At 48.2% G+C, this 27,717-nt stretch overlaps 2 protein-coding genes across 6 annotated transcripts in view; one reads left to right on the plus strand and one right to left on the minus strand.

Moving 5' to 3' along the window:
• EDA (ectodysplasin A) overlaps positions 1–26,537 on the plus strand; it is an 81,479-nt gene extending 54,942 nt beyond the window's left edge. The window contains exons 3-8 of one of the 5 annotated variants that reach the window (XR_012837198.1): positions 12,334–12,363; positions 15,952–16,131; positions 17,438–17,472; positions 17,864–17,915; positions 20,837–22,562; positions 22,999–23,135. Coding sequence is in view for 4 of the 5 variants with exons in the window: in XM_075763008.1 (XP_075619123.1) it covers positions 12,334–12,363; positions 15,952–16,131; positions 17,438–17,472; positions 17,864–17,915; positions 20,837–20,967; positions 22,999–23,250 (680 nt within the window). In the remaining variant the exon portion in view is untranslated. Of the gene's footprint in view, positions 1–12,333; positions 12,364–15,951; positions 16,132–17,437; positions 17,473–17,863; positions 17,916–20,836; positions 22,563–22,998 lie in introns of all 5 variants that reach the window. The other 4 variants (XM_075763008.1, XM_075763009.1, XM_075763010.1 and 1 more) reach the window with 4 other exon arrangements.
• LOC104641987 (transcription initiation factor TFIID subunit 9) overlaps positions 1–27,717 on the minus strand; it is a 189,992-nt gene that overhangs the window by 42,508 nt on the left and 119,767 nt on the right. The window lies entirely within an intron of this gene.

Here is a 27,717-nt window from a genome sequence, read left to right on the forward strand (position 1 = left end):
AGGTGAAGATGATATTAAAGGGCATCTCCTTGCTTTAGGTATAACTCTTCAGAGAATATATTTTTAGAGATTTTCAGCTTATCTTTGGTTCAAACTACTCTGAATTCTTTTTTTATTTTTAATACTGAAATTACTTTGAGGCCAAACTCACCGTCCATTAATGAACTTTGCTGAAGCCTGTCTTGGGAAACCAAAGGCGGGTGTTTGTCAGCCAGCAGCGTGGTAGATACCCAAGCAAGACGGACTTTGAGGGAAGCTCCACATAGCATTGGGAAAACAGAGGTGTTAACATCTAGGCTCGAGCCAATTTGCTATTTCAGTTTAAAGATTTTTAGGGTCGCTTTCTGCACCTGGAAAGCGCGCGATGCTGGAAGCCTGAGTGATGAGGTTCATTCCCACAATACGTGTTGAGGGTGGTGATGTTTTCATGAGGGTGTGCGGCATCACCCAGCGAGAAGAAACCAGGGTCTGAGAACTGATGGAGTCCAGAATTCTTCATCAAACTCTGGTATGTTGCTATCCTAATTGGATGTTAAAGATTAAAAGCAATTAACTTGCTGGGAGAGGTATGAGCCTAATCGTGCGGTGGCCCTGATGAGGAACTGTTCCAGGTCACAGGGGTCACAGTGTAATGGTCGACGTGTCCCGATCCACACACAACCTCCGTTTGCCTCCTGTCTTCTTCACCAGCCCTTCCAGTTGTGATCTGGGTTGTTCCAAAAGAAACTCTACTTCATTGTTCTTAATATTTACAAAGGCGTGATTAGGTGCTGTTGATTTCTTCCATCCACAGAGCTGCTTTGGTGTGTGTTTGTCCTTCCCTGGTACCTCCCATCTGGTTCAGATGAGGTGCTGGGATGACCACTGAGAGGTTTGGAGATGCTGAGGATATTCAGAAGGCTTGAGAAGGAATTCTCCGGTCAGAATCTCACCTCAGTTGTATTTTCAGATACTTGCGCTGATTCCACTGCTGGGTGGATTTCAGAGCTGTCCTGGTGGATCCTCAGCCCGTAGCCTACGGTGTGTTCTGCAGCAGGCTTTGCTGAAACTTGAACGAAACATTTACGCTTTTTTTTTTTTTTTTTTTTTTTACAACTGCATGTTAAGCAGGGACCAACGTAATTAGAAGTGACTGGTGATTCCGTATGAATTCCACTTCTGAAAACCGGGGCTTTTCATAACGCCTCGGGTCAAATACTGAAGTTCAGGAATCTCAGATAGTTTCTTCTGTTACAAAACACGGCCGGGACTAATGAGAGGAGAACAGATGTTCCAGCCGGGCAGGAATGCGATTGCATCTGAACTATGTGTGCATCTGAACTACGGATGCCATGCAGCAAGCACTGTAAATGTTGAACTCAACTAGTAGCTGGTGATTTCTTTCCCACAGCATGAGAGGCTCTATTGTCTGTCGTACTGAAGTATTTGCAGCTGAGCTTTGATTTCTGTGAGTAAACTGCCTCTCTGGCCACATCCACAGAGTATTTTGCAGGCAGACACAAGTTTGCTTAGCACATGCTCCAAGTCCATCTGGTCACCGATCAGCTGTAGCACAAAAGCTGAGGAGCTGGTGCTGAGCTGGAGCACGTACACCTTTCCAAGTGAGCAGGTATGGCGGTCCAGGCTCAGGATCCTGCTGCGGGGATGACGGGGTGTCTGCCTTCTGCAGATCTTGGGCTGAATAAGCTTATTCTTCTGTCTGTGGAGGCCAGGGTGGGACTGAAGAGCTAAACCCAGAGCTGCTGCGCTGGTGATGGGAATTGTGAAGTTGTCTTCAGTTGCGGCCTGTCTGGGCGCTCATTAAACATCTGCTTGGTTATAGTAGACCAAATACATTAGCCATAGGAAAATTGCTGTTGCACAAAGCCAAAGAATACCACCACCAGGAAAGTCTTTGGGGAAAAAGTTGTGAATGAGGCACGACAGTCGCATGTTTTCATTAGGGCTTTGTTGGCCATGATGTATAGCGACATTGTTGGATTTGTAATTGATCTCGTTAATACGAGCAGGATTTGGAGTCCCTTAATCTGTTTGAAATAATGTGAATGGATGAACTCAAGAGTTGGCTGAGCCAGGCAACGCTGCGCTGCATCATGACTGCTGCGGGGACTTGACTTTGGCTTCCCAAAGAGTGGCGGTGTCTCTCTTGGGTTTCCTTCAGACCCCTTTTCAGATTCCTGTAAATGTAAGTACACGTATATGCACACAAATATATCCGAATCTAGATCGCATGCGATTAAACCATCAGATATCAGACAGTGCTACAGAGATTTTTGATCTAGTTAGGCAGAATTACGTACGGGAGGAAGAAAAACATGTGAAGTTCTGCAGGGATGAGATAGTCGCAGAGATTTCCTCCCACCTGCCCTCGATTCCTTATGGATAGCTGTGGTGGGGAAGAGTGCGTTTAAAACATCCAGCAAACAATTTAAGAGAGCCTTTCGTACGCTTGGTTAAAACCTTGCTGCAGCACCACTTGGGAATCATTTCTACTGGAATTCATGACATATGTTAGTTGTTTATCTTAGTGGGATATGACTTAAAATGTCAGAATGTTTTGTGTTAAGCAACAACCGAATAAAACAAACAAAATAAAAACACAGCTGTAATACTACGCTTTAAATTGTTGAATTCAAATATGTGGTATTGATAAAGTAAGCAATAGGGTGCAGTGGTGTATAGAAAAGAAGCCTTGTGAGTCTGGCCAGCAAGCTAAAAAAAAAGCCTTGAGATACTTGAATTAGAAATAGTAATGCTGTTTGTCAGCTCTGCTGTAAAGATCCAGCATTTGGAATCCAACCTAAATGCCTGAAGGAAAACAAAAGGCACATCATATTCTTCTTCCATAGCCAGTGAGAGTGCGGAAAATGAAATATGATGGCCACAGGTTCTGGTGCGAACCCCAGGAACTTGGCTGGGATTGATTATGTGGGAGCGGAGTTAAGAAGGGTGGAGATTTATGTTTGATTGGTTTTTTGTGTTTTTGAGAAGGCAGTGCAATATTATTTTGCCAGCAACAGTGGCTCTGTAGTTAATTGGGAGCAGGATTTTGTCTTTGTTCAGGAGCACATTTGCACTGTGGTGTACTTGCACCTAGTCAGTGGAGGCTGGATTTTATTTTATTTTTTTTAAAAGCTTTCATGGTTATCACTAGGCTGTCCTGGTACCTTGCCGCCGAGCCCAAAGTGGATCTGGATGAGGAAATAAATCAACTGGTTGTTCTTTATGTCGTATCAAGTGATGGAAGTTCCAGTTGCAGTGAGTAAGGATACCTCTGCTGTACTCGAGAAAGCAGTGAGTAGTGATTTTCAGCAGAGCTCTGGGTGTTGGAGAAGCAGAGCTGAGGTCATGGAGTAATGTAGAGTGGAGGGGACCCCAGGAGGAGACTGGATCCATCCTTCTCCCCCAAAGCGGGACCAACAGCAGAGGTGACAGACTTCTCAAGGATGGTTGCCCTTCCAGCGTGGTGGTTCTATGACCCCACACCTATCTTGTTCCTCAAGCCAAAAAGCCCTTAGGAGGCACACAGGGCTGGTGGGTCTCTGCAGGCTGGCGGGTCCCTTCAAACAGCAGCTGGTGACCCACAAGTCACACTGTCCTTTTTAAGGTGGAAAAACCTAGTAAATGCATGAGAGTAATTAGATTTGTCCTACGCCTTCCTCCTCACCTTTACCTGGACCGGTGAAACAGGTTGTTGACTGATGGTCTCCGAGGTCTGTCTCTCTTGCTCATACTTCAGTTCTGATCATCTTGAACTGCAGGAACTAAAGATTTTTTGTCCCTTTAATATGATTAAAGATCAGTATAAAGTATACCACAACTTACTGTCGCTGCAGTAATATACGTATGTCTGTATAATTGCATTTAACTGTCCTCCCATTCCTTATGAGCTTGACCAAGTTGTTCCCTGATGTGAACAGTCCTGGTTTTTAATCGTCAGACCAGGCAAAAATCTCTCTGAGTATTGGCAGGAGAGAAAAAAACAATGGCAGCAACAAAAAAAAAACCTGTTACGTGATGAGATCTTACATAGTCTGAAGCTGTCTCAGGAAGAGAGAGTGTGGCTCTCTGGCATCTAGTGTCACTCCAGGGACTCGAGAGATGGGGCAGGGATGAGCTGTGACTTCTCTCCGTTTGCTTTTAGACCGATAGCCTTGAACTGGGGTCTGGTGTACGGGATCAGAGGAATAGGGAGGGAGCAGGCTACTCATCCATGGAGCTCCTGGAGCAGCATCTGATCATCTGGATGACACATGGATGTAGGCTTCTCCTTTGACGGATTGCTCAGAGGAGAAGAGCAGTGAGGCAGCAGAAAGCCGCTCTCATACCTAACTCACCACAAGAGAAATGATTCTCAGCCTTTGGTGTTGATGCACAAGCTCTTCTCAGACCCTCTGGCCAAGCAGTGTAGTGTCCCAGAAGCGTCAGGGGGAGACCTCGGTGTGGGATACTTCCCATGGAGACATACGGAGACATGAAAAGTCCTGAAAGAAGAAGAATAGCCTCAAAAAATGGATGTAGCCAAGGGAGTGCCTCAAAAGAGTACAAGATGAGCTGCAAACTCTTCTTGATCTCTCCGGCTGGAGGAGACCGGCTTTAAGCGTTAGGCAGTTTAATTCAGCGCCGGGGTGGAGTATCAGAAGAAGTGTCAGCTCAGCTATAAATTGGCTCCACACCAGTCTTAGGGACTTAGCAGCCTATAACTCCAGAATATGACAGGGCTACCACTAAGCAAGGACCTCTGAATTGTAAGGCTTGTGTTTCTACTGTGCACAGAGTCTATGTGCAGTGAAGGCAGAGCAGCAGGCTGGGATGTCCTCCGGGCATGACGCTGGGTGCTGCTGTGGAAGGAAGATGTCGTTAGATGAAGGCCAAGGAGGGGACGCTGTTTTATAAGATGCCATCATGGAGCATCTCAATTTAACCAGGAAAGGACAATTAAGGGTGACTGTGTTCACACATGAATTTTGAAGAGTTTAAAAGAAAATTGAAACAAAAGCAGAGAGAGAAGCAACAGTGGTGGTTGAGGAAAAGCTGAGCAGCCTTGGGCTCTGCCTTACGTACTAATATATGAAGCGGCACTGTTTCATCCTTCCTCCACTTTGTACAATGAGCTCCCCATTCTCTTATGTAATATATTCACTATATTCTGATTTATTGAAATTATTACTAGCCTTGTACCGGGGACATCGCATCCCAAGCTTGGATTCAGCCATCCTGCCTGTAATTGCGGGCAGCATCTTTCCTCCACACTTAGCAGAAGACCTCCCTTCCTCATCCCACACCCCCAAAAATAAAACCACTCTGGTGAGGCATGCCAGAAGTTTTGAGTAGTGCACGTCTTTTAGAATCATAGAATCGTTCAGGTTGGAAAAAGACCTTTAAGATCATCGAGTCCAACCGTAAACCTAGCACTGCCAAGTCCACCACTAAACCATGTCCCTAAGTGCCACATTTGCTTCTGGGATATTTTCCTAGATCTATAATTTATCATATTTTCTAAATATTTTTGAATAATAATACCAAAGCTGCCCTTCAAGATCTGTTGCCTTTTTCTCCGGAATTGGTGAAGAAGCACTTTCTTTTTCGGGAAAGGGAAAAAATTCATCTTGTTTCAGTATTTGTATCACTGACTGATATTTCAGTAGGGTCCAAGAAGCTTTCATCTGGATAGACCAAATTTCCTGAAAATGTTGAAAACATATTGGTTCCAAACCTCCCCCCAAAACCACATGTTCTAGATTAAGCATGTGTTTGGGAGCTAACATCCTTCTTTCCCTAACTCCACCATAGTCTGGCATTAATAACGCCGCACTTAAAAATATTTGAAAAGCCTTACATATCTCAGACCCATGCAAATGAAGTAAATATCATTACACCAGTTCTGTAAATGAAACAACTCAGTTTGGGATGTTTGACTGAAGTGGAGGGGGGGGGGTTTATTCATTGAGACAACTTGTATCAAAGAAGGTAGTAGATTCTTCATCACTTGAAATCTCAAGTAACACTTGAGCTTTTCTTTCTGCCCCCCCCCCCCCCCCCCCCCTTTAGTATTGGTCAAATAGAATCAGAGAATCATTTAGGTTGGAAACGACCTTTAAGATCATTGAGTCCAACCATGAGATATGGAGATTGGTAGGAGGCTTAATGGGTAGGACTTCTTTAATACTTGATCATCATCATGGTTCCTTCTGGTCATAGTGTCTGTGAAAGTTGACAGGACTGGTTAATTCCTGCTTTGCCCCTCTTTTTTAGGAAGCCCCAAGTGGCAGAGAACTTCCTTCCTGGAGAGGTGGGAGCTTTCACAGCTGGGGGGCACTTGGTGGTCAGAGCTTTCTAGGAGAGATGGAAACACCCTGTGTTGTTGGGTTGGATTGTAACCTGAGGGTTAGCAGGACTTGAGTCCTGGGACGCTCCTCCGCTGCACAACAGAGGCTGGTTCTCCTGCTCGGCTCCTGTTTCTTCTCTTCCCTTTGTGCATTGCGTTTATTGAGAGTCCAGGATCCTTGAAAAAAAACATCCCTGCATGCAAATGGAGAATAACTTCATTTTGGCCTTACATGTTTCAGTAACTCCATTAATAATGATATCCCGACTAATGTCCAGGAACTCATTTCAAATTCTGCTAGGTGTCTATTCTCCAGAAGTTACTGGTGGATTTGGGCAGTATTCAGAGCTTTGTCTGAGATTCAGCAAGTGGTCTCTTTGTTAAACCAGATGGTTAGCAGGGTTTGGGAAAATACACAAATTTCCATAGCTGTTGAGAACAGTGATCATTAAATCTAATATTATTTTTCCAACTACAGCCAGAAGCTCATACTTCAAAGAAAAAGATACAATTTTATTTTTTTAGTGCACAAAGATGATACCGTTTTGAAAATGTGCATATTAGATAAGTCACATAGAGCTCCCTGCTTCTGTTTTCATCTTCAAAATAAGATGTTCATCTTGAAAGTAGCTGTAGACGTAATGTATTTCAGATTACTTTATGCTTATTTTATGAATGAGTGAGAAGGGATGCGGTGTTTCTGGAGGACACTAACATCTCATTAATCATCAAGATTTTGTCTCTGATTCTGTTCGTAACCTGGGATGAGGATAACTTCTCAGTACCTCCATCTTCTCATCTCGAGGGCAGAGTGGTGATGGTAGCATGGAAGTGGCTCAGTTGTATTAGCTGGTCTTGCATCTCCCCCAAACCAGAGCCGTGCTTAGGTAAGAAGACTGATGATATACTAATTTAGTGCTAAGAAAATAGAAAAGGGATGCCTTAATAATCCTAGGGGCAAGCAGTGAATGCTGAAAACGGGTTGGCGCAGCTTACAGAGGACGCGGTGGTTGCTTTTCTGAAACGGATTGAACACCTTGAAGACATCAGTAGATGTCTTTGTTCTGAATTGAAAGTGGACACTGCTAGAATACGGTAATGGCACTCGCTGGCTTTGTTCTGCTCTTGGCAACTGAGGATTTTAGAAAGTTCAGCAGCCTTCCTAGGTACTTGTCCTTTGTTTGACTGATTTCTATAATGGTCAACCTTTTATAGGTTTTATAGAAAATAAGCGTAATTACAAAGATCTGTTCCCATCAATAAAACCAGTTTGAACTGTTTCGCAGGAATTTAAACTATTTCTTGTTAATCCACACACATAACTAATAAGTGAACGCAGGGGTTTTTTAATATACTATTTATATCAGCATATGCCCTAAAGAAGTTTTTGATATTTTTGTATTTATAGTAAATCATAGCAGTGTGTAGCATGCAGAAAGAAAAATTGGGAGGGGGGGGAGGGAGTAAACTCTATTAATCTTTCTAAGAGAAAACATGTCATTTGTAATATCCTCGAGTTGCATCACCATCTGGTGGGTTTGGTTTTTTTCTGAAGCCTTTGGAGATGATCCAGCAGATGCTAGGGCTGCAGGAGCTGGGGGCTAGAACCTGCTCCCTGAAGCACGGTTAGATGTCTTCTGCTGCTTTCTGGGCCACAGCTGTGGTTTCACACAACAAAACCCCCTCTATTGCAAGGATTTCCTTTAGCTTAAGCGAGAAGCTTGCATCTGAACTGGCTCGTTGCTAAAACCTGTGGCCATAGTGCTTCTGCTAGAAGCAGCGACTTGGCGTTGCTTGGAGCCTTCCCCTTGCAGATGTCCAGCTGGATGGCTCTACGGGCAGAAGGTTTCCAGGGTGGCTGTTTTCTTATCACAGAGAGCTGCATTTCCCTGCTTGTGCCTTTCCCTCAAAGTTTACCGCTCTTGCTGGTTTTATATTCCCTCCTTTTCTGTTCCCATTCCCTTTTATTTTCCCAACAGATGTGGAAAATAAGCTTTTGAAGAAGTCTAGACCTTCGAGCGCTGTTCAAAGCCAGGGTTGTCAAAAGCCCAGCGCGCGGCATTGCTACTCCAGCACCTTTGCTGGGGAAATCCTGTCCTGTGATGAGGAACTCTCAGGCAGATGATAGAGCTGGCCTGAGTTATTACAGCGGGAGCTGGTGGGCTTTTCCTACAGGAAATCCAATGAAAGAGATTATAAATTTTAGAAGTAGATCAGGTAGCTAGCTTAAACTTTTCAAGTCAGGCTAGTAGCCTGCTTCATAGATCAGTAGTTATGGCCTTAGCAGTTAGGCAAAAAAACAACCTCACCGCATTCCAGAGGGACTGATGAACTTTTGAGAGACTTGTAAGCAGTGACTTGTGATGCCGGAGGGCTCGCTCTGAGCCAGAAGACCCCCTCCAAACCTGTGCTCCTCCTTCTGGAGGTTAGAAGAAACTTTCTCATTCCTAGCTTAACGGTCTTGGGCAGCAATCTCCACCCATGCGGACGTGCCAGCGCTGTCCTTTAAGCCCTAACAGGTCTTGTCCCTCCGTGCCCATCACCATAGCCTTTCCCAGGGGTTCTCTCATCCCTTTCCCAGCATTGATGGCCAACCAGGCAAGCTGTGCTTGACCACTTCTTGACCTTCCCAGGAGCCCTTTGGTGAAATTGTTCTCATTTAAATTCATCTTTCTGTATGCAGATGATCAGGATTGACCACATTGCTCCCAGGTTTTTCACCCCCACCTACTGAGTGGCATCGGTATTGCCCCACGTCTGCCGGGGGTATTTCCACTGCTCTCTCTTAGGATTGCATTGCTACCCTTCCTGGCTGTGTGACAGCAACTCAGCACGTGCAGACGTTGTCCTTCACAGCTCCAACTGAGGAGCTTCACCATCCAGCAGAACAGTTTATGATTTCCCCTGTATATATAATTTATAGGACTATGCATTTTGTATGACTGAACCTCATTCCATGCTTATTACTGTATCCTTCATAGCCATCCAGCCTGTCCTCTCTGATATCCTGGTCCTCTTCTGTATTAACAGTTCTTGTCAACTTTCCTTCCAAAGCAAAGCTAGAATGAAGGGTTGAACAGAGCTGACAGCTCCCTCAAGGACGGATTAGAGCCTAAGCATAAATTTAATTTCAGATGAAAGACAGGAAATGTAGAAGGGGATGGACTTCCCTAGGTCCGGGGTCTGGTTTGACCTCAAACACGAGCAGACAGCGTGCGGAAAGGAGGTGGGAGATGATGGGTGGGATTGGTAGGAAGACGTACAAAAGTTGAGTGCAAGCACATATGCAGAAAACTAGCTATGCTTGGGTAGCTGTCTCGTTTAATGCCAGCAGTCCAGACCGTGAGCTGGATATCTTGCAAGTTGATAACAGATACTTTAAGGAATTCAAGAGGAACAGGGGTGATGTCAGAAAAGTGCAGAAGAGCAATCTCGAGGGGAAAAAGGTGCTGCGGAGCAGCTGACCGGTCGGGTTGCTCTCAGATCCCGCCGGGACTGGAATAAATCCTCAAATGCAGCAAAGCCCCTGAAAGCGGAGGCGAGAGCAGTAGCAGGCTGTTGATCAGCGGAGAATTCTTCAGGTCAAACCAGTTTCCTTCAACGAGAAGATGGTAGGTCTTGTGGACTCGAGAGCAGCAGTAGGTATCCTGTGACTTGGTTTTTTTATAAGGCTTTTGATACTGTAGAGGATCGTAGCGTAGTCTGCATCTTGGGGCGAAAAAGAAGTATCTTCTCATAGGCCTTCCTTGGAATCAAGTCATCTAATGGCCTCCATGAAACTACACTAAATAAACATGGGTTGTGGGAAAGGCTTTGAGACCAGGAGCCTCTCCGCAGGAGGATTGGGATGGCGAGGCGGGATTAACGGCATAGGAAAGGACTCTAGGAAAGACTTAGGTATTTAACCTGCTCCATCAACTAACAGATACCCAGCAGGTCGCATACATTCAGCCACTGCAGCATTTAACGGGCTTTATTGCCTAAATACTGGGGTGCGACCTCAGAAGAGCACGTCAGAAAGGATTTTCTCCTCTGCACGTACGTGTTGGGACAACGTATATCGAGTAAAGTTTCCAAGCCTTGTGCCTCAGCACCTTCCGTACTGAAGGAAATACAGATTTGTTATTTCAATGGAACTTGGAGCTCTGCTTCCCAAACTCAGTAGGAGACTTTCTCACTGTTTTAAACTAAATTGAGAAAGGTCCGATGAGTTTACCATTTTGAACAAAAATGAGGAAAATTCTGTCTTCTGGTGTATCGGATGAACCTTATGGCTCCCCGCTACAATTAAATTATCCACCCCCTCCTATTGGGAGACGAACAGATGCAAACCCCAGCGACTCAGAAGCTCCCAAGGCTAATAATATTGTGTTTTTTTTCATGTCAGAAGTATTTTTGTGTTTGTCGAAAGATTCACTTGCACAGCCGTAACATCTCTCTCTGCCGTGCCTGGAACAGATGCGTGTGTTGTAATATAGACTGTGAACATTGACATCGCATGTGGTTCTCATTCCTCCCATTCATCTTTGAAGCTAATTGGTTCCATCCATTTCAAATGTGTTTGGCTCGCCGCAGCTATTTGTACTTTCACTCTGGTTATAGCGCTAATGGTGTGATATATATAACATGAAATAAACTCTCGTGACTCCAAGGTCTGAAGAGACACATACGCAGCACTCGCATTTTGCTTGCTGTGTTGGGTTGGGTTTGGTTTTGGGGTTTTTTTTTTGAAATGATCTCCCCCAGACAATTTTTTTTCTCTTCACTGAAAATGTTATTAACTAGCCGGTGCCTAAGATGAGGGCTGGTGGAGATCGCCGGCGTGATCGCGGCTCGTTCTGCATCGCGGGAGCTCAGAAAATGCAAAAAGAGGAGCCCGTCGGTGTTTGCCAAACAGAAAAGGGTTTGCAATTCATCGGCTGGCTGGCTTCAGTGTCGCTCCCTGGCCAGGTACTGGGACTGGCGTTGTGAGAAGCCGGCGTCTTGTCCTAGATACATGTTTTCATACTGTGAATATATGGATTAGTAAAAGAAATAGTCAATTAACAGAAATAATAGATTAGATAGTACCATAATCTTCCCATGATGCAGCAGCATGATGCAGGCAAATTAATATTCCTGTCCAAAAGGCACCCGTAAGGTTACTGGGTGTTCGCTGGTCCTTCTCTCACCTTTCCATCCAGCCCTGGGAACGCGGCACTTCTGTACTAATTGGTAATTTGTCTTTCTCTGCTGACTCAAAGCAACCTCGTTACCTCCTGTTCGTTATAAGCCTATCTCAGTTAAAGGAGATTTCAATTTTCGATGGGGGTTTAAACCCAGATTGTAGAGGGATTTCACTGATGAACGGCGAGGGAATATTTGGGGATTTTTGCAGTTCGTTCCATCATTGATTGATTTTTGAGGAAGCAATGGAACACGTTTCACACTTCAGCCTCTGCTCAAAAAGTCATGTAGTTTCTCAGCTTCGCTATAAATATTTTCACTTCTTGCTAGGGAGGCTTGTATTCCCATGGTTTAAATAAGCCAGTTCATACTAATTCTTTGCCTTTGTTTTGGGGTTGGGCTTTTTTTGTATTTTATTTTTAAACAATTCGGCCCACAAGTATTTGGGTTACTGCTCTCAACTGAGTCATTCTAACTTTCTTCTAACCCATCCTCATCGGGAAGTGCACCAGCTTTAAATGTTAAACTTGGCGATTGCAAGCTACCAGAGAAAAGTCCCGTATGGTTGCGTAGACCGGCGTTGCATCCGTTGGCCACTTGAAAAATAATCTGCTGTTTGGGGATCGTATTTTCAAATGGTTTTTTTTGAGTCTCAGGAATTTCTGCTGTCTGAAGGTTTGGTGTGAGGCGTCGGGGGATACCTGTGGCAAATTTTGGGGCTTTGTTGCAGCTCTGGAGAAACACCCTCTGGGTCGGTGGGTGTTGATGGCAGTGGGGTTTTTCCAAGATGAAATGATTGCTGAATTTCACTAGTTCTCTTTTTTTTTTTTTCTTTGTAGGTCCAAGCTCAGTTAAAAACAAGAAAAAGGGTAAGTTTGAGTTTTAATTTAATTTTCCTTTCTGTGCCTGTGTTACCCCGCTATGAATTCTCTTTAGCCACCATGAAGGGGAGACCAAGGACAGGTTCCCTCTGCGGGAAGGGCAAAGACTAACGTGGTGCGTGGTCCCACAACGCAGATCATGAGCCGCGCTCGCGCGCCCGCATTGCCATGGCAGCGTAGCTGCTCGTTAAAGCCTTCCTGAAAAGCTAAAGGAAGTTAATTACGTTATATAGAAGTAATTCTGAAGATGCTATGATTAAATAGTTGAGTGGAATTGAGTCACGTACCAGGTCGTCTCTGCTGAAACAGCTTTAGTTTTCATCCCTATCTTGCTGTGCATTTTCAGACCCACCAAAGTCAACGTAGATACGCTCTGCATCTCGTGTCTCGTTGTTTATTAACCTCAGAAGTATTATTTTATTATTTTACGTGTCTGTTTTGAGCGTTGGTTAGCCCACGGGTTACTTTGTCTGACTTTCTTGCGTTCCTCCTGTTTGCAGTGGGTAATTGGGTATTTTTTAAAATGCGTGTGGATGAGTTGTCGTGACTTGGGTTCTTTGGGAGGCAGCCCTGTGTTTCCACGGGGTGTCGGATGCCGTCCCTGTTTTGGAGGACTCCTGGGCAATGCTCGCGGCCACACGCTTACCTGTTACCGGGACCCTGAGCGTGTCAAAGGGTCCGAGTTCCCTGATTTCAGGGGGACACAGCCAGATTACCCATTTTTGCTGCTCGTAACCGTCAAAACACTTCCGTGCACATATTAAAAATCGCGGCGCGTGCTCGCAGCGGGTTGTGGGTTATGAGAAATGCGGAAACCGTGTGCAGCTCGGGGTTGCGCTGCCTCTGGAGCCCGGTTTATCGAGGGGCTGAGGCAGGCGTTGGCATGCAGCGTGGCCAAGCCTGTGCAGCGAAGCAGAGCCAGGTGCAATGTCAGCTCTCTGCTTGCCACCTACCGCACCTAACGTATATTTAATTAGCAGATGAGTTAGCCGTTCGGCACTTCGCTGGGTCCCTCGAGAGACCTTCCCACGCGTGCCGGTACGTGGCCTGGGCTCCAGCCCATCGTCGCGGCCGAGCTTTGCGTGTCTGCGCTACTTTTGGAGCGCGTCAGATCGCTTTTAATCCTTGGATACAACCCCAACATTTACAGCTGAGAGGTTGAGACAGGCCACAGTTAGAAACTTAGTTTATATTTACTCTCAAAAGCAGCATAAAATTTTATGTTTGAGAAGTTTGTCCTAACAAAACCCTGAAATCCAAAACCCGTGTTAACTCAGCCGAACTAATAACAAATGATGACTGTGGTATTCCTAGCAATTCTGGAGTAGCAGGGCGATCTCGTAGAGCTGTATTATATACAGCTGTAGCGCTGTATAAAATAGCTTCATGTTATGGTATTGTCACATTTAATTTTTTTTAGAGTTAGAGCTTATTGTTTGGCATACGATGATTAAGGGAAACTTACTGGTTCTGCCTGCTTTGAGTTTGGGAGCCTGCCTAGCGCATGGGGGTAAAGACGGAGACTTGGCACGCTGGGACTTGGGTGCCGGAGACCCTCCCTGGAGAGCTGCCTGTGCTGGGGTCCCCTCGGTTAGACGATGAATCGAGAGCTTTATGCTTGCTGAATATCTGGTTTTTGCCTCCTGACTTTAATGAGTGGGGTCCATTGATGCAGAATAGTAGTTGAAATTACTTGAAGGAGCGGGAATGCAGAGAAAATAAGTGTCCCTGTGTGGCATCAGAATTATGTGCAATTGTTTTACTGCTAAACTAGCAGCTCATTTAGTAGCAGACCAAATTTCTGAGACAGATTAGTTAAACCAGCTGTAACGCGTATCCCTCTTGGGAAGGAAAGCAAGGAGCGACAGCAGCGGGATTCCTGATGTACTGCACGTGGCTCTTCGTTCGGATGGCCCAGATCAGAGGGGATGTGAATCAGAAGAATTTAGTAAGTGTGCTTGAGGGGAAATAGGTGTAAGAGGGTTGACTCCGGGTGATAATTTCCAAAGCATGTCGTTATCCCGAGGAGGAGGAGAATTGCTGGATTAGAGCAATCGGAACTGGAAGGCACGGCTCCTAATCTGGGCAGACATACTGCTGCGAACGATCCGTCCCCTTAAGCCTTTGCCCTGGTTTTTAGGATACCAGTATTACTTTAATCACCTGTGCTTACTTTAACTTAGTTTTCTGCACATCAAAACCGAACTGCGCAGTTGTCCTACCCCGATTTCCATGTGCCCTTGTTTGTGGCTCGTGGCTGTCCACAGATTTCCACTTCTGCGCTAACTAAAATAGATGGGGTTTTCCTTGTAGTTTTGTTCCATGACAAAGATGGATATTTAGTAGAGAAACAAGTAGATAAATGTACTCAGAAACCATTCCAATAACCATTATTTTATATCCTAACTGCTGCTGTCATCTGAAGCGTTTAATTCTGTCCTACAGCGGACTTTGTTTCAGCAACTGAAGCAATTTTGCTAAGTTAATAAAGCTTTTTGGCATAAAAGCTGTTAAAGTTGCGTTTTAAAAACTACATCAACAGAACATAATTTCTGTCAGAGATCTGGAAAATCAGGAGAGCGTGGTCAGGCTTTCCCTGCAGACCTTATTTCAGTCCACTGTGTATATGCCTGATAAGAGTCTTTGCTTACATGGTTGTGCTGTCTCTCTCCTGCGACCGCGAGACGAGATGTGCTTGAGGATGGTGACAATTCTTCAGTCCTTTCATCCTCCCGATTGGGTTAGTCCTTCCCTTACCCCTCCATCCAGAGCCCAAAAAACGCACGTTTAATTATTCTGAGGCGTCGTAGCATCTAAGTCCTTCGTGCGTGTTAAGCGCGTCCCCATCGCGGCGCAGGAGCGTGCGGTGGCGGGGATGGCTCCTGCACCGCCCTGGGCGCTCGGCACTGCTGGAGAGGAGCTGAAGTTCAGCTCTGAACTGCCCTCTGGAGGCACCTCTCTCCTCCAGACAGGAGATCGAGCCGTGGGGACTGTATGCTAATGCATACGTATGCAGCAGGTAGGAAAGAGTGCAACTGTTTTCCACCAGAAAACGGACAACTGAGAAACCGCGGAGCGGTTCGTCTCGACTTCTAATACTCCGGCTGTGACTGCGTTGCACTGCAGCGTGCAGCTGGTCAGAGGGAGCACCTTAACCTTGCCGTAGGGCTGCGACCGGCCCTCGGGCACGCTGCCTTTGAGGGCTGCGGGACCTCCCAGCCCCGTGGCCAGGGGAGGGCTGTGGCCGGAGCTCTGGGGCAGAGACCATCCGACCGAGCCTCCACCTCTTGGGAGGCCGCGGAGAGTCCGTGCGCCTCATTTCAATGTAACTACGCGTGCCAGAAGGAATCTGCAAGACGGTGACCTGCTTCTGCCCTGCCGGCAGCGTTGTCCTCATGGTGCGGAGCCGTGGGACCCCCACCCCACGTTGGGTGCTCCTCCTTGTCCCTGCCTTCCAGTCGGCAATGAGCCGTTCCCCATCTTCCGCTTTCCTCATTCCCGGGGCTTTCCTGTGGGTGAAAGACCGTCCCACGCCCAGTGTGTGCAGAAGCTAATGGTTGACCTTCTATTTTTCAGGTAAAAAGGCTGGTCCTCCAGGGCCCAACGGTCCCCAAGGGCCACCAGGTCCTCCTGGGCCCCAGGGTCCCCCCGGCATTCCCGGCATCCCCGGGATTCCCGGCACAACCGTGATGGGACCACCCGGCCCCCCTGGCCCGCCGGGCCCTCAGGGACCGCCCGGACTGCAGGGACCCTCAGGTAACCGGTCTGTGCCCTTCTCTGCCGGGGGGACGCAGGAGATGCCATGGCGGCACCGCTGCTGTGCAAATGAATAAATAAGCACCAGGTTTCCATCTGAGGAAAGCGTAGGGTCCGAACGCGATGGTGTGGCATCCTTGCACCCACGGGGTGGGGGGGGGACACGACACAGCGGCGGTTCTGCAGCCCCGCGGGAGCCCAGCAGCGCCGGTTTAAGGTGCGACGCCACGGGCGAGGTGGTGCCTCTCGGAGGAGGCTGCAGAGAAGGAGCAGCCAAGACCTGTGGAGCCTCGGTTGCTTCTCAGCATCCCGCTGGAGTCTGCTGGTGACCGATCTGTGCGGGTGCAAGCTGGCTGCAAGGTGCCTCTTCCTGGCAGTGACTCGGAGTTTGCGTTAATCCCTCTTAAGCTGACGCAAAGCCTAGCTTTGCAGCGGGACCGGGAAGGCTGACCCTTAGCGCAGCTGCTAAGCCAGCCCAGGAACCCAGGCAGCTTGCCTCCCATGCCAGCCAGATGAAAATACGGTTTTTCTCCTGCGGCTCTTGGTTTCATTTTACTTTGTTTCTTTGTATCTGCACCATATTGTTTCTCCACAGAGTCACGTGCCAAATATTTTGTTAAAATCCCTGGATTTAATAACTCTTTAAAATGCAGATTAGTCGAAGTTCACATCAGTGTTGTTTGTTACATATTTATGAACAGTCTAGTATTAAAAAATGTATTTTCAGAGAAATCGGGGCTATTACCTTACAGCTCGCACGGCTCTCAAAGGAAAACTTGGTTGACTTCTCAGTTTATATCTCAGAAATTGCCAAAGCAGAGGCCAGGAGCAGCATGAGGTCCTTAGCACTCCAGAGCGCTGCCCACAAGCATCTCCTCTTTAATAAGAGATTTGGCTCTCGGAGAAAAGAGATTTCAGCATGTAGCTTGAATGCAATGAATGACCTGAGTTACTGCAGAGTGAAATTTGTAATCTCTGCAGCCAAGAGGCTTTATTGCCACTACCGATCAGGAAAAGGCTTGTGCAATTTGTCCTTCTGGTGGAAACTGGTTGAATAACGCTGGGGCGTTTTGGTGATGTTAGACAGAAAGGTAGGAATACAATAGGAAAAAGTAGGATGAACCTTTTCCTTGTTTGTGTACTTTTTAAACATTAAGCTGCACCCCATACCGCTGTTACTGTCCTCCTCCTGTTAAAAATGGGAGTTTAGTGGGTTTTTATGGCGTAAGAGAAGTTTTATTTATAGGAGCATTTACTGCAGCTCTTTCAAGCTTCCTCTTCAATGATGTGAAATTGCATTTTGCAGGTGCCACAGACAAGGCCGGCTCCAGAGACATCCAGGTTGGTTGATCTTCTTTCAAAGGAAAAACCCAGCTTTGCCTGGATTTTTGTAACTGTTACCGGCTGCGTTTGCTAATGTTGTGCTCGATGGTATGGCTCTGAAAAAAAAAATCTCGCTCCTTCCTGCATGTGCTCAGCCATAGCTACACAGAGTGACTGCCTGAGCTCACCCGGTTTATTGCCCGAAAGAAAGCTTGGGCTTGGGCTCACCTCTTCTCCAGCACTCAAACACGTTGCCAGCTGCTCTGATCTTCTTTTCTCATTTGTGAATAGCGCTAATGATCTCAGGGTACCGTCATGCCTCTGCACTGGTCACCGGGGCTGTGTCGAGTGACTGTGAAATGTTGCAGTGTTCCCCGTTAATTTTAAATCCCTATCGTCTCGTTCGCAGCCAGCTGTGGTCCACCTTCAAGGCCAAGGCTCAGCAATCCAAGTGAAGAATGGTAAGGATCTCATGATATACACAGTTACTGAAAAAAGCCCACCCTGCACCCGTAGCCTCGTACCTGGGTCTGAGTCCGTCCTGTAACACGGGTCCCTGCCGATCCCTGCTGTTGGCCTCCCCCATGCCAGCCTGGTTTGCCTTGCCCAGACCCCCTGGGACTCAGAGGAGTCTTTGCCGAGTCTCCAGCCCCGTTTCTCCTGTGCTCCTATTTATCTCCCAGATTCTCTCTATCCTGTGCATCCCAGTAATTCCGTCCCACTGAATCTCCCTTCTCCGTGACCTCCAGATATATGATGTGCCTCCTCCAACCTGCTGTTGTATCATCCGTTTTCCTCAGCCCCTCGGTGACCAGCCTTCTTTCCCACTCTATTCTATTTTAAGCCCTCAGTTTATCTTTTTTCCTGTCTCAGCCCCGTCAGTCTGTGTTTTTCTCCAGTTTTCCCAGTAATTTATGGCAGGGGAAGGCACAGCTGTAGTGTGAGGACACAGAGGTGCACAGCCACTGTCTCCTCCTGCGTTACGCCGCAAGCGTGCACACACACGCGCAGCCTCCACGGTCCCTCGTGCCTCTGTACTCCCTCCGACAGCCTTTGAGCCTTTAAGCTCAAGTCCTGCTGAGCCATTTCACGTCCACAGGCAGCTCTTTGCTCCCCTCCTTCCTCCCCAGATCCCTATCCAATTTCTGCTCGAGTTCCTGCTCCTCTTCCCAACAGCTGGGTCTCATTCATTAGCTGCTGCCTCCCCGCTCGCGATGTCTGGCTGTGCCGGAGAGGAGCTGGCTGTCTTGTCCCCCCGCCGGAGTCACCGCGGGCAGCTCCCCGGGGAGCGTGGGCAGCAGCCCTGCTGCCGTACCCCCATCCCGGACCCGGAGGGCTGCAGCTCCCAAGGGTTGGGGCAGCAGGAACAGGGTTGCGTGGACCCCCCCTACTTCCCAGTCCATCAACTTCTGCCCCACGGACGGGACGGCGAGGGCTGGCCGGCGCTGCCGTTAAAGGCAATTTCTCTCTTTCAGCAGACGGGAGCTGAAATTTCTCATGGTTAGGGAAGTATGCCTGCAGCGGGGTGGGTGAAAGCTCCCCAGAACAAAAAGGAAACCGGCCGTTCCTAAGAACAATACGAGGGAAAAGATGCTGTTTTGCTTACGTTCAAAAAGTAATTATCCCTTTATTAGTGGGAAGCCTGTATGTTTACAGAGCGTACGCTACTCTCTAAGAGTGGGAATTGCCCTGTGAGTGTACTTCCCTGCTGCTCGGGAACAATCTGACGCTGTGAGCCATGAATGCTGTCCAGCTGAGAGCCGGCAGAAACAGCCTGGCTGCTTTGCAACTGGGGGCAGGGAGCTGAGAAGCAGATGAAGACTGGGAGGAAAAGAGTTGGATTTGATAAAACAAGGCATCTAGAGAGAACGGCTCTGTCCTGGGCTCGTAGCGAAGCATGTCCCCTGGACCCGGGTTGTTGGCCCCTCCGGAGAACAGAGGTCTGCTCGTGTTGTCACATATTCCATTGGCTCCAGTGCCAGAGGGCTGGGTGGTGGATCTATAAATCCCTGACCGTGTTGAGGACCCCAATTAGGGGTTAATGTGATGTGATGCAATCTTGTACTTTGTTGTTATTTGGGCTTTTAAAAACCCAGGAAATGTAATGACAAAGCATTTGTTAAAATAATGCTAGTTACAAAGTCAAGAATGTTGAAGTCAAGGAACACCAGAATTAAAATCGATTGTGTAACCCTAAGTTGGCCTCCACGCACAGATGTGTCCTGAGAGACGGCGTAGTCCCGTAGTTGCACATGATTTTTTTCCTTAATACTGTTGTCTCCCTTGCTGCAAGGACTAGTTTTCTTCTAGGGATGATCCCAAGGCTTAAAGTGAGGGTGAAGGCTGTATCGTGACACTTCTGCTGAGAACATCTTCCAGCCCAGCAGCACTGGGGGGGCGGGCAGACAGATTGGCCACGTGTAGTCCCGTTCCCGTGAGGACAGGAATCACCACTGTCATCCTAGCCTTCCTGTGGTCCTCAAGGACGTGCCTGTTGATGTGGTCCTCACCACACCATCTGTTGAAGCTCTGCTTTGTTGAGTGTGGAAGCTGGGTAGAGAGGCATGGAGAGGGGAGTAGATGAGATGGAAAGTAGAGGAAGAGATTTAATGGTCTCAAGGCTGGGTGATGTCAGTTGAGGATCTTTCTTGGAGAATTGGATCCCTGTCCTACTTCTGCTGCTGAGTTTCTTCCACAATACCAGGGAAGTTGCCAGTAACAAAGCTTTTACAAGGGCCATGAACAGATGCTCTGCAGCCTGAAGAAGAGCTGTTGTAATCACAGCTGCGATAAGTCGTTTGGGATCTGTGGCCAAACGTACAAAAAGAGTGTGAAAAATCAGCGCCTGGCCTCTCAGGTGAATTAAGAAAACTTAGCAAATACCTTACAGTACTGGTGTTGATTTGCACGTGCCGGAGCGTCATCGCTCTGGAGGGGGGGATGATAACTGGGAACGTGTTTTCAGGCCCGTGAAACACTCAAAGATGACAATAAGCTCAACTTAGTGCCGGGAGGAGGCAAGCTAGTCTATATCCAGCGCTGGGGATGAACGTAGTGTACCACAAAAGGCCGTACGCCTGTTTTCAAGGATGAGGAGAACTAGTCTTGACGAGGACGAGTAGAGATGTAAATCAGTTGTGCTGTGCACTGAACGGAGTGGGTGTCCACCAGCAAGCGGTGGTGTAATTAGAGCTATAGAGAGGGGTCCAAACTAACGCACCGTAGTCTTTAATTCTGGGATTTTCTTACCGAGTTACTTGACTTCTCAACTTGAGTCTGTGCCAGCCGTTGTGTATGAAACCTTGCAATGTGACTGTATTTCTGTGCTCCTGCGCTTTTCATTCTGACGGGTACTGAGTGACTGCCGTTTTCTCATACTGAGATCTTTCAGGTGGAGTCCTCAATGACTGGTCTCGCATCACTATGAACCCCAAGGTGTTTAAGCTGCATGCCCGCAGTGGGGAGCTGGAGGTACTGGTGGACGGCACATACTTCATCTATAGTCAGGTAGAAGTGAGTACGGTCCTAGGCCTAACTCCTATTCTTGTGTTCCAATGGAAGCCTTGCATGAACCACGAGAGGGCTCCAGACAACTAGCAAATGCCAAGAACTTGTATGTACTTTTAACCGCTTCGTGCTCTAGGAGATGTGTGTCGGAGGAAGACGTTAGACTTTCGAAGTGCAAGGTCACACGTTTCGCCGTGACACCAGCTGCAAGAGATTAGTTACCGAAACACACGCGCCCAGCCAGATCCCACACGCCACCAATGCCTTTTTTTAATCCTCCATATTGTCTGTGCAGTCATTCACCAGCCCATCTAAACCTCCTTGAGGAGCAAGGGTCCCAGCAGGACGCTAGGCTCTGTGCTTTAAAAGAGATGTAAGACCAAAACCCTGACAACTCGTGATCATTGCGATGCCATGTCACTCTTTGTTAAGCGTAGGACTCTCGGCCCGGCTGGTTTGGCCAAACTCCAGCCCAGGTAACTCCATTTTTGCCTCCGCCTTCTTCGTGTAGCTTCAGACCGACACGATGCGCCAGCAACCGCATCGTGCAGCAGGATGGCTCAGCTCAGCTGCTGCTTTAGTTGGTACCGACGATGGCCATACGGACCTGCTTCTGTAGAAAGGGTTAAACAAAGTAATAAATTATTGTATTATGATTTAGTATACAGCTAATTAAGACATCATTTCCTCTCCCCATTCAAATAAAATGCAGGAGACGGACTGTCATTTAACGCGCTGCTCCCAGTGTCTTGCAAATCTCTGAACAGAATTGCTGAGCCGCGTGGAGTATGGGCTACGAAGCTCTCCCCTTCCAGAGCTTGTAGGGTGTCCACCCACCTGCGGACGGGAAAACTGTCCAAGTTCTGGGACAGATTTTAGGAAGACAACCACAGTTAAGCAAGTTCCACCTTGCTCCAGGCTTCTGATCTTACCTCCTGCTTATGATTTGCCCCTGTTCAGTTGGCAGCCCCACTGGGACGGTACCAAGTCAGATAAAGCGGGCTGTGGTTAGACAGGGGCTCTTCCATGGAACTGGTCACGTGTCTGGTTTGGATGGGGAAAGGAAAAATAACTCCACATATATAATTGTTTCCCGAGTGCTTAGTGCTAATTGCCGGCCACAACGTTGTGCCTCCGAAGCCTTTGTCGTTTGTAGTCCACCAAGGAAAAAGGGGACGCAGTCTTTGTGTAGCTTCTGTGGTCGCAAGGTTTAGGCTAAGAAGAGCTAGGAGATGCATCCAAAATGGCTGGTTTTCTTCTACCAGGAAGAAGCAGCTCCCTGGGACTGACTTCTCCTTGGACAGGTCTTTCTCATGCATCTCGCAGTTCTTCAGAAGCAGTGTGTGGGAGAAGGTTAAGTAGCGAGTAACAGAGTCATGGGCGCTCAGGCGCCGGATCCAAGAGTTAAATCAGTACAAACCCTGTAAGGTCGTTTGCTTCCAAGCTGTGGAGGTTGGGAGAGTGTCTTCCCTGTAATAGCTAATGCCTTTGAAAGCACCTCAAGTCCAATTACAAAGGTGGCAACTCCCAGTACATCTTAGGGCATTTTTGATGTCAACACTAAAGGAGGCTCATGGGACCCAGAAAGCAGGACTGGCCAGGTAAGTGAAAGAGGACTTCAGTTACAATATTTCTGTTTGCTTGTTGGATGAAAAGCTGTTTGTAGCAGATAGGATCGTCTATGCGTTGTCGTAACTAGGCCTGTGCAGGTTTGTAATTTTTCCTGTTTCCTCACAAGCAGGGTCCGAAACGAGGATTGTAGGTCAGTCTTAGATGTGTGGATTGACGGACATTTGCATGCTTGTGTTAGTATGAAGCGGAAGACAGAGTTTCCTCGGGTTTGGTTGGCTTGGGGTTCTTTCTGCCTTGAACAAGTCACCCATCCGTGAATATCGGTGTCCCGGGGCCAAGGAAGGGATCGTTAGCAGAGGGAGCGCGCATATATATATACACACACACACACTGAAAGGAATGTGGACTTGTTCCTGGTGCGCAAATACACCCCCTAATATCTTTCTTCTTCCTGCTTCACATCAGGTATACTACATAAACTTCACAGATTTTGCCAGCTATGAGGTGGTGGTGGACGAAAAGCCCTTTCTGCAATGCACTCGGAGTATTGAGACCGGCAAGACCAACTTCAATACCTGCTATACAGCTGGGGTCTGCCTCCTCAAAGCCAGGCAGAAGATTGCTGTGAAAATGGTCCATGCTGACATCTCCATCAACATGAGCAAGCACACAACTTTCTTTGGGGCCATACGCCTAGGAGATGCACCAGCATCCTAGATGAACTTGGCGTGTCCAAGGATACTCACAGAACTGCACAGTGCTGCTGTTCATAAGCGTATCAGTATTTCAGGGGGTTCTGTAATCCGGCCATAAAGAAAACTGATCCAGAGCTATTTATTCCTATATGTGAATGCAGGAAGCACAATTGTCTTCTGTGACTTGCATGGAGACTTGGATCAAAAAGCTAGTTGAAAAAGCGTTGCGAGGAAGAAAGGCTGTTGTGTCTGCCTTGTCTCAGTATTTCAAGTATTACTGCACTGATGTTCTGCTCTGTGATCTTCACACGAGGCTTCTCGAGAGTGGTGTGGGTCTCTGCTTTTATGTTGCACTAGCAAGAGCATCCCAGGCGGTAGCGGGAGAAGACAGGCTAACGTCCACATTGTCCTATCCAGGCACTCCTGCTTCTGCAGGCTAGCGAAAGCGAGAAGGGGGGTTTCTGGTTTTCTGCCTTCCCAGTTGGAAGTGGAACGGCCACGGGGTGCGAAGGGAGGTGAGCAAGACAGGCTCAGTGGTGTTTACATTCATCCTCAGGAGCGCGAGCAAAGAAGGCGAAGTGCCTCTGCCTAGAGCTTGGAAGCGGGCTGCACAAGCAGTAAGTGCGAGAGGAAGGTGAATACTTAATAGAGCAGGCTTAGCAGATAGGAAACTGCCTCCACATTCCAGAAATCACAAAGTCCCAAAGAAAATGCCGATTACCGGTTCCAGCGCCTCTGCTACTTTCAGCTCCTGCCATTACCCCAGAGGTGTACCTTGCCCTAGCGGGGGCTGCCTTAAAGTACTGCTGCTGTTACAGCAATTTGTGTTTTGTTGGGTTTTGGTTGTTGGTTTTGGTTTTTTGGGGGTTTGTTTTGTTTTGGTTTGGTTTTTTTGTCTTTTTAATTAATGTTTTGCAAACCAGAACACATTTCTACAGGCTTCACCAAGCCACGAGGAGCAGACACAAGTACTTGTGAAAACACTCTGAAGTTTGTCATGTTTAAGAATAAAATATTCAAACAGGAATTTTTTTTTTTTTTCTGTTTTAATAGCAACTGTCCTGCTTTTAGATGTGGTTTTTATCCTTCCTCCCCCCACCCCTTTCCTTTTGGCACCCTTCTACCTAAAATGCTCTAATAAGTGGTGATGGAGTCTCTAGCAAGAAAAGTTCTATTTAAAAAGCCTGGTCCAGCATGAAGTCACCACTTTTTCTTTTCTCTGAGGCCTGCTGAGTCTAGTCGTAACTCGATTTCTGGTGACTAATAGAAGAGCTGGGACGCTATTGTTTCTTTTGGCTTCTTGAGCAACTCTGTCCCGTTACCTCCCCTCGGCTGGGGAGATCTAAAGCTATAAGATGTGCTCGAGCTGAGGAAGAGGCTGAAGCGCTAATTGCTCTTTTGTGTCGTGCCTTGGGTTGTGCTCGGTTGTGCTGTGTTGGTTTTGTTGGGTTGGTGGGGTTTTTTTTATAACTGGATTTCTTTTGCAGAGCACATTTCTTTCTTTAAAGAGGGTAATGAAGTTTCAGCCCTATGTAGCAAATGGGGCAAGTCCCAAACTCATGTCTTGGTGATGACCTCCACCTCCAGGCAGAGGTGTTTCGGCCGTGGTCACCTGCAGGGACGTGGGAGCGGACGTGTCTCGGCACCGTGCTGTAGCGACCGATCTGCCCGCAGAAGGGTCCGCCCTGGCTGAAGCATTCCTGGCTCCGTCGCTTTTCCCCATCCGTAGCGAGTGATCTCACTTGCCAAGTATTGCAGTTATTGGGAGATAAATATTTCTTGGGGGCACCCGGCTTTGGCTACAGCCTCGCTATTCACAGGAGGCGTGCAGTTAGTAAAATAACTGCATGAAAAATTGCCTGCTATTTCTTTTTTTCAATACGTTCTCCTTTCTAGCCTTAACATGTTAGACTAGCAAGAGCCTGAGGGGCACTTCACTAGTCTTTGTGGTTTATTTCCTTTAAAATGGGTTAAGAAGGACATGTTCCTCTGACAAGAACGAATCGGGACAACTGCGTATAGTGAGAACATTAAGCAAATCGTTAACAGAATTGCTTTAGAGTACAGCCTGAGCAGCAAGACTTAGGGGCAAGCATAAATAACACCGTGACTTGCGAGAGCACGAGGGATGGAGCTTGCATTCCTCGTCCCCCGCTGGCAGGATCTGTGGTTTGCTCCTGACCGTGGCCGCGGGCAGGAGGATGCAGAGGGAGAATCCCTTCTCTCTGTGAAAGCCCCATGCATCGCTGCCCGGTTCCCTCTCCGGCATGGGCCTGGGGTGTGGGAGGAGAGCAGAAGGGAGCGGTTCCTGCCCTGGAAGGTGTTAACGGGCTTTTTCTGATGCTCGCGTTACACCAAAGCGTGAGCTCGGTGTAGCTGAGTTGGAGACGTGGAGTTGGAGAGCAGAGGATACCTGACTGACCGCAGGTGGCCGTGGTCCCCAGAGCCGTGCTCATCCCTGGGGTGACACCGGTCCTGCGGCGGCCGTGGAGAATCTTTATACTTGAAACCCTTTGGCCTCTCTAGCAACAAGTTCTCATTAATGAAGCATTAGTGGAGGTCACCTAGGCTGTAGTACAGCTGCTTCCATGTGATGCTTCTCTAGATGGTGTCCCACCGTCTCTGGTGCCTCTTCCCCTTAACTGGAGCCGCAAAGGCCTGGAAGCAGCTCAGAGGGGGGTGAGGAGGATGCGTGCGGGAGGTTTTAACAGACTCCAGCAGGAACGGGACCTTGCTCTGGTCTTTCCCTCTGATGTCTTTGAATTTTGATGTATCTCTGTTCCGAGTCTGGTCGAGAAGCAGGCAAATGTCTGTGTATCCGAGATGGTGGACACAAAACCAGTCACCGCTGGCTTCCCACGTGCCAGCCTTCCTCTCCGGTGGCACTTGCTGGCTCTGCTCTTCCCTACGTGCCTTGGCTCTGCTGCGCAACTTTCGGCTGGACTCCAGCTGCAGAAATGTAGCAAGCAGCTAATCGGTATATAACGCATCGTCTGAAACCCCTCTCCCTCCCAGGCTGCACCCCCTTATGAGCCTGACCCCCACCCCATGTTCATCACTCCCAGGCTGGGGGGAAGCCTCTCGGACTCCCCAACAAAAGCGTTAACGGGAGAAGAGTTGTTCAAAGAGGGACACGACTCCCCCCCGTTACCTGTCAGAGCTGCACGGTGATATACTGATGCTGTTTTGTGCTTCAACAACTTTATTCAAGACACTATCTGTATATAAAATATACATAATGTATATAAATTAGGATGTAAGTTTATGTAAATTGTCAATATTTTCTTTGCAAATAAAGCTTTTTCCTGATCTCGGTGTTCTCGGTGGGATTTCTTCCCCAGCCAAACCAGGAGTTTCTGTGGAAAGTCAGTACAACCGCAGCAAAGTACGTTGACCGCTTGTGCGACGGGACGCGGCTGAAAGGCAGCGCTCCTCTGTCCCTCGGGGGTACGCGATACGCAGCTGCTGCGGCCGCCCATGCGAGAGGCACCGGTCCCCTCGTTGGACTCGGAGCTGCTCAGCTCTTGCCTCCCAGCTCCCTGCTGCTCTCTGCAGTTGGGGAAAGTGCAGAAAACAGCATTTCTGGCACTACTTATCAGGAAGGATGTATAGATTTGAGGTACTTCGATGATCAGTCACTCTTCTGCCTCCGTAACGTCCGGGATGGGCACAAGCGGCTGTCACCCCGTGGTACGGCTGTGACGTTGGGCGAGTGGCTTTATCCCCTTTTCTACCAAGCCTTAGTCCTGCTGCTCATTCCTCCCGTCCTTTGGAGCCCTCTCCCGTGAAAGCCTCGGGGGGAACATCGGCACCTCTCTTGACAGACCACTCTGGAGCCCTGGGAGCCAGCCTGGAGGCCAGGAGTGGCAAGAAGCACGGGGTGCCCTGTGACTTGCAGGAGCAAATCCCTTCCCGTTCGTGCCCTGTGGTTCATTCCGCCTTTGGCATGGTCCGTGAAAAGCCTCTCGGGATTTGCAGGGCACCTGGGAAGGCTCTCGGTCCGCACCCAGCTCGCTCTGCCAGGTGCTCCTGCGAGGGGAGTTCACAGCTTTGGGATGCAAATGCCCAGGGATTCTCTGCAGAAGTCCCTGATCAAAATCAGGGACTTTTCAGCTGATTTCATCGGCCGTGCCCGCTGTGCAGACCCGTGCCCAGCAAGTCGGGATACGGGGAGGAGAGGGCCGGCCGGGGTTCCCCGGGCAAAGCGGCACCGGGGCTGGGCGTGCTGGGGGCTGGAGCACTTGCATGGCGCGGTTCCTCCCCTGCGCCGCCTTCCGCTTTCTGGGCTCCGTGCTCGGCTGCTGATGGGAGACGAGGGACGCCGGAGGCAAAGGTTCATCCAGAGGTCCGTGTTTCCCTGGCCAGAGCCTGCAGGATTTCACATCTGCACAGATGTGCTATCCTCACTGCGCCTCCGAAAACAACGGCGGGCTGTTCGCTCACAGCTGCCTCTGGCTCCAGCTGCTGACAGAGCCCAGGTCCACCGTGG

The sequence above is a fragment of the Balearica regulorum genome, chromosome 11, assembly GCF_011004875.1.
Source record: "Balearica regulorum gibbericeps isolate bBalReg1 chromosome 11, bBalReg1.pri, whole genome shotgun sequence".
NCBI lineage: Eukaryota > Metazoa > Chordata > Aves > Gruiformes > Gruidae > Balearica > Balearica regulorum.